Below are 7,345 nucleotides of genomic sequence, written 5' to 3'. Positions count from 1 at the left end.
TTCTTCAATTAAATATTTGCAATAAAAGTGTTTCGAAGAGATTTTTTAAAAATCTTTCGGGGAATAAAATTAGTATTTATAGGTCGACAAAGGTTTGTTTTCCTTATCAAATTTGGCTTTCGTCTAAATTTTTCCACTTGTTTTTACTATAGTACAATTTACGTTGGCATCTCGGGCGAAGAAATCCATTCTATTATTTGACAGATATTCTTTGTAAGTCAATATTTTTCACAGAAAATTACTCTTAGTGACAGAACGAAATCGGAAACAATAAGAGTTAATCTATCCAGGAACAAGCTTTTTAAACAAAAATGACCTTGAGTGAACCTTTAATATATATTTGTTAATTTTTACAAAAATCAGGCGTTATTTTCTTACAAAAGAAACATAATTTGTGGGGGGGGGGGGGGCAAATTATCAAAAAATAAATAAAACTTGAAGTTGTATGATTTTTATTTGTAACTAAATAATTTGAGAGGTTCCAATCTAAAATTATCGAACACTTTCCATTCAAAAATTCAGATGAAATATTTAAATAGCTTTAAATTTGAAATTATTCAATATATTCTGAAGACTACAAAATTTAAAATGTCTAAATTATTAAGACTTTAAATATTTTTGAAATTGCTGTTCTGGAGACTAAATAGCAGAGTTATAAATTACAGCCGTGAAAAACCAATAAAATGTTTTAATTATTTTATATATAAAACAAAAAACCTTTGTATAAATCAATCTAAATGCAGCTGCAACAATTTAATTTGAAATTCGTTGAATTCAAGTTATAGTTTAAAAAGAAAACTGAAAGCAAAGGATCGACTTTCAAAAGAAGCGAAAGAAAGTGACTCGCTGGATTGCAAATGAACATAGAAAATGGTGTATATTCGCATTTTTAAATTTTAAATTCAAACTTTTTCTTCTTTAACAATTTCAAAAAATTTCGAAAAATTCTGAAAATTCAAACAATAAGGCTGTATTCTGAAAATGAAGCAATTTTAACGTTAAAATTCAAGTTCCTAAACTGAAGGCCTAAAAATTTGCAAATATTACAATTAGTGTTATGTAAATTGTATTGGTATCTTAAAAGAATATAAATAATTCTTAAATTAGTTTTTAAATTTTCTGCAGTTTACCTTTTTTACATACCTAGATGTCAAAAATGCCTACCCAATTTTTTCAAATTTTAATCACTTATTTTCTAAGAGAAAATCACCCCTGTTTACCAGTCACTGAAATGGATTAGAAAAAAATTGCCAAGACCCAAGAATAAAAATTGGATGTACAGCGAATTTTTAAATTTTTAATTGAGATTATCTTTAACTTTGTGATATCAAAAATTTCCATACACATTTCTTTTTAATGATACTGTTGGAAAAAAACAACAAGATCGAGCGCTGAAATTATAATTAAGAGCAAATTTTCTGTAATTCTATGGGGACGGCTGAAATATCCCGAAAAATAAAATTCCCGGCTCGGTAAAACTCTCTGTCCCAAAAAATACAATTCCAAAACTAATAAAATTCCTGAAAAGTTTATAATATTAACGGATTTGAAAATTCCCAAATAATAAGACTCCCCAAATAAAATTGTTTCCTAATCAATATTAATTATTTATAAAACTACGATAATAAAATATTGTAATCAAATAAATTTTTGTTTAATATTTAAAGTGTTAAAAATTATTGTTTGAATTTAAAATTAAAATTATACAAAAACTTTTACCGACAAATTAATATATAAAAACACGTGTTTTTTAATTAACATTTCGATTTTTCAGAAGAACTTTAGTGATTTGAAAAATACTATATACATTTTCAACCAATATATCTTATCCAGAAATATATTTTGTTTTAATTATTGTCAAAGAAAAATGCTTTCAGCACTTGTTTATCTTGAAATGTCTTTCTATAATACCTTTTTTAAAAAAAAAATATGATTTTTCGAGAACATTTTTTTTTATAATTAAAAGACTACCGAAAACCTGGATCAAGCTTCAGATCTGAAAAAATTCAGCGATACATACATGTCAAACTTTTCTAACCTCAAAATATTTTTCTACTGCTTTACCGTCATATTTTACGAAGAATGAGAAAACAAGAATTGGACTTCGTAGTACGATGAGGACAGCACCTCAATAGGGCAGAAAATGTGATGTCCTATATATATAATTCCCCACTCCGACGCCCCGTACCGCATCTACGTTTATAATATCTTTGCTTGGAGTGAACCAACGCACCCCACCATACTCACTGCATTGGTGCGAATGGAAGGGGAAGCCAACTGCCGTACTCGATCCAAGATGTCAGAAAGGTTGGGTGCCCTAGGGTGGCAAATCTGATTGGTTGACTTTTTTTTACTTGCGCCTGGCAGAACCATGCTTTGTTGGATCATGAACACCACTAGAGAATTGGATAATTTCAGTTAAATGTTACGGCGGGAAACTGATAAGTAAGTAAAAAATGAAAATCACTGAGCAGTTTCTAGATTCAAGGCAATTCTAGATTCTAGATTCTCTAGGAGGAGAATCAGAAACGTCTTACTCCTTAACTCTTGTGGAATTTTGCAGGCAGGCTGCCTGCCACTGCCGGCAAGCAAAGCTTTGAAAAGGGCATTGAAATTGAAATAAACCAAAATTTAATCAGATCCTGCTCAGAACATTATTTCAATCAGACTGTCGATTTGGAGGATGAAATTCTTAACTTAAAATCGTTGATATATTTGAGGTTATGTGCTATTGAAATATTTCATCTTTTCAATTCGTCTTGAAAATTAACTACCTGTTAACCAATCAGAAGTCGATTCGACGAGTATAAAATGCGTATAAAAAAACCTTCATGTTTCAAACGAAATTGAATTATTTGTTCGAAGCGTGGTGATACTGTAAGAGACTTGTGGACTCGTTATTTTTTTCTTCCTGTTTAATCTTAATATTTTTTCTTTTGTTTTTACCTGTATGGATATGAGATTCCACTTTCTATATTGACGTTGAAAGTTTACCAAATTAGGATGACTGAATTTTCATCTGATCTAAAAGATATGTTAAACGAAATGTCTGAGCTGCGCAAAGTAAGTTTTAGTCAAAAAAGCTATAACTGCTGTTAATTTATTCTATAATATACACTTTTGTTTAAAATCATGCCTGCTCTTCAATTGTTTCGATGTCGAATTTCGACATTCTTTATTCTAGTATATATGGATATAGGCTATGTTTCGTTTGTTTAGTCTTGATTTGATACGGCTTTTTGTTGAAGGGCTGATAGAAAAATCGGCTTAAATAAATTTTCGGAGCAAAAAGTCAGTTAAGAAAATTTCTGTCAAAAATGAATGAAACAGAAATAAGAAATACAAAGATTTTTTGTCGTAATATAGCATATCGTTATTTTATAATGTATGGTGCAGTCCTTGTTTCTTCTTAACTTGATTTTGACCAAAATTTCCGTAATTTATTTTTACTGAAGTTTCGAAAAATGTTTTGAAAGCATTCATTTGACGAAATAATTTATTAAAGAAATGTTATTCATTTAACGAATATTTGAATATGAACTTTTAAAGATGGGTTCTTTATTCAAATGTTATCTCCAAATTTGTCAGTTTCTCATTTTATACACAACTTTGATGTTCAAAAATAAAGTTAGTTTAAAGTACTGTTCCTGTCTTAGTTTATAGGATTTTTATTCATTTTCTGATTATCATGCGTATGGTCTTATAATAAATATTATTTTAAGTCCGTTATTCCCCACTCTTATTTGCATAAAATTTTTTTCTCCCCAGATGTCTTGTAAAATTAACATAGCACATCCTACCCTATTATCATGGAACGTTCCACTGGGATCTGTGTGGAACCTTTCATTATTGTTATTTTTAATAACAATTATCTCGTAACCCGTAAGAGACATGTAAAAATAGATGTCATTTTTGATTTTTGAGTGCCGTGTATACTACATTATAATATGGTATATTATAACTCATTATACCCTGCTCCGCTTTTGTTTGTTCACGGCTGAGTGCTCGCCTGAGTCACAACCGCAGGCCTCGCGCACCCGCTCAACTCCTGTTACACCTATCTGTGGCGCGGCGTCGATTCTTGGAAGGGCTATAGAAGGGAACGGTATTGAAAGGTTTCACTGCATATATAAATGTGTGTGTGTGCATTTGTGTGTGCATCGACGGGTTGACAACTCGTGAAGTGTGTAGTACACTTTTGATGAAAGTAAGGTGAGTGTGGGTATTACTGCCTAATAGCACGAAACGTTCCCTGAGCGTGTAAAAAATCCACCACTTAGGAACGTTCCAGGAACATTCCGCTGGAACTTTCAAAGAATAAATTATCGTTATTGTTATTATTATCAATGAATATCCGATAAACCGGAAGTGATAGGTTAAAATTCATGTCAGTTTATGACATTGATGCCACCCGGTAGTAAGCGTTTAATAGAGAAAAATTAATATTTTCAGATTTCAGCGTAAAAGTGAATATTATTCAATTATTTTGAATATGCGATTTTTCCATCTGCCTAAAATGTAATTATAAGAATAGGATATGTCAGAAACTAATTTATTTCTATTTACACAGCGCCCGCCGCATAGGTTTCTATTCCCCAAAAGAGAACGTGTTTTTAATATATTTAATTCCTTGTAATTGTACCGACAGATACACCTCACAGAGATGTCTTCTATTCCCCAATAGCTTTCTTAAATGCATTTTTTAAAACGTATAAATAAATTATTAAAATATAAATGATTATAAATTTGAATATTTATCGAACTTAGAGGTTTTAAAAAGATTTAATAATGAAAAATAAATTAAATTAATTCTTTCGTTAAATTGTACTAAGTCGATTTAGAGGAATAGGATTTGGACTTTTTCTGTTCCCGTTGGGGAATTTTTAGACGGAGGAAAAATCGCGTATTCATAGGAATACAAATTCTTAATTTTTCTAATTCAACGCTTATTACTGGGCATATTACAATGTAGTATACACGGCCCTAATAGCACGGAACGTTCCGCGGGAACCTTCAGAACGTTCCAGGAACGTGTCCTGAGCATGTAAAATGTCCGCCGGTTGGGAAGGTTCCATTCGGGCCTGTGGGGAACCTTCCATTATTGTTATTTTTAATAACAATTATCTCGTAAACCGTAAGAGATAGGTAAAAATATGTCATTTTTGAGTTTTGAGTACCGTATATACTACATTGTAATATTGTATCTGTATCATAAACTGACATTAATTTTGACCTATGACTTACGGTTTATCGGATATTCATTGATAATGATAACAATAACAATAATTTATTCTTTGAACGTTCCAGTGGAATGTTCCTGGAACGTTTCCAAGTGGCGGACATTTTACACACTCAGGTAACGTTCCGAAGGTTCCCGCAGAACGTTCCAAGAACGTTAATGGAATGTTCTGTGCTACTAGGGGGAACTCAAAACTCAAAAATGACATTTTTTTTACCTATCTCTTACGGTTTACGAGATAATTGTTATTAAAAATAACAATAATGGAACGTTCCTTACAGGTCCCAGTGGCACGTTCCCGGAACGTTCCGTGCTATTAGGGTGCGGACAGAAAATGAAGACGATTTTTGAAGATAAAAACAAGTGTTTGAATTTCATATTCGTCAGGCATTAATGCGTGAATCAATATTTGACATTCAATTAATATAATTCAGTCGTTAAACTCTGAAAAGAATGCAGATTTACGTGAAAAATGCGAATATAAAAAAAAAAGTTCTGTGGGGGTATTACTGCGGGTTTGCAGGATTTACTGCGCGCCAACTACTGTGGTATTCCAATCACTGCGCTGGCAATACTGCGATTTTATTTTAAGTAAAATTGTAAATATTTCGAGAAATTTAAATTATCCTTGCTTATAAATTTATTAAAAATTTTTTTAAATGCCAATATTGTAACATCAGAGACATACTGCGACTTTGACATGCATTATCACTGGCGACTAAGAAAGATAAGAAAGGTTAGTTTGGAGGTTATGCTATAGCGCCTGGAGAACCGCAGTGATCCATTCATCAAGGAAAATCGTGTGCCACTGTGTGTCAAATACTGCTTTGGTAAAAAATATATTGAATAAATTAGTTAAAAACAGATACTTGAGTTGATTCAGGGGTGATAAGTATAAATAAGTCACAGAATTTCTGTATTGCTTCAAAGCATTATATGCATTCAGAACATTTTAAATCATTATATCCATATATAGATATAGGTTTTGGATATAAATGAAATTCATTATTCATGTGTAAGTACATTCGATGCCATTATGTATGGAACTCGATTTCATTTGCGTGACCACCACGGGCACGCTTGCAGAAGTCCAGACACTGAACCCAATTTTCGACGGTTTTCAAGCATAATTCGGCCGATGCTGTTGCAATTTCACGTACGATATTCGTACGAAGTTCATCAATCGTCGCTGGCTGGTTGGCATAGACCAAGATAGGCATCAAATCGGACGACCGAGGCGGCCAATTGACTGGGCCATTTCGTGAGATAACACGCTCACCAAATTTGTTTTTCAATAAATCGATTGTGACATTCGCTGTGTGGCTTGTGGCGCCGTCCTGTTGAAACCACATATTATCCAAGTCCATATCATCCAATTCGGGCCAAAAATATTCGGTTATCATTGAGCGGTAGCGATTCCCATTCACAGTAACGTGCCTCTCTTGATCATCACGGAAGAAGTACGGCGCTGGTGGCCGCTGGACCGTGAAACCGGAAAAACTGGGAAATAACCGGGAATTTTATGAGACCGGCAAACGAAAGTTAATTTATTTTTTGAGCGGGTATTTTACAATTAAAAAAAGTGCTGTCAAACTTTGATTTGCTTAATTAAACAATATTTCACTTTAAAAAATTCTCCATTTAAAATTTTAATTTTCAGGCATACATTTTAATTCAAAGATTTTTTAAATGCAGTTTTAAAGACTTGAACAATTTAAATTTTAAAGCGCTTGAAATCGAAGATTTCGGATAAAACATCTTTTTTCGTTGGTCAGCTCTTTCGATTGGAAAGTCTTATTAGTTAAATAAATGTAAACGCCCGTTTGAAACTTTATAAACTATTTTTAATTTTAAAATAACTTAAAAGTAATATATTCATACTAAATTTCAAATATTATTTTAGTCCAATATATTCCATTTTTAAACCCTTCAATTTGACATTTTTGAATTAAGGAAAAGAACAATTACTTAATATTTAGAAATATCTCACAGTTCATGTTAAATCAGTAATTGAGCCGCCGCATGGAAGAACGGGATATAAAATATTTTTCGAGGAGTGGGAGGGCCCTTGTAGGTTTATGAAGACATTGTTGAATTTATATTTTT

At 32.0% G+C, this 7,345-nt stretch overlaps 1 protein-coding gene across 1 annotated transcript in view; it reads left to right on the top strand.

The window, feature by feature from the left end:
- The first annotated feature begins 2,868 nt into the window (after positions 1-2,868).
- The window catches only part of LOC117167884 (lebercilin-like), an 18,645-nt gene continuing 14,168 nt past the window's right edge, over positions 2,869-7,345 (top strand). The window contains exon 1 of the mRNA XM_033353119.1: positions 2,869-3,063. Coding sequence (XP_033209010.1) covers positions 3,004-3,063 — 60 coding nt within the window. The 5' untranslated portion in view covers positions 2,869-3,003. The remainder of the gene's footprint in view (positions 3,064-7,345) is intronic.

This window comes from Belonocnema kinseyi, chromosome 2, assembly GCF_010883055.1.
Source record: "Belonocnema kinseyi isolate 2016_QV_RU_SX_M_011 chromosome 2, B_treatae_v1, whole genome shotgun sequence".
Classification (NCBI taxonomy): Eukaryota; Metazoa; Arthropoda; class Insecta; order Hymenoptera; family Cynipidae; genus Belonocnema; species Belonocnema kinseyi.
Note: the sequence above shows the minus strand (reverse complement) of the source record. Positions and strands in the feature narration are given on the sequence as shown.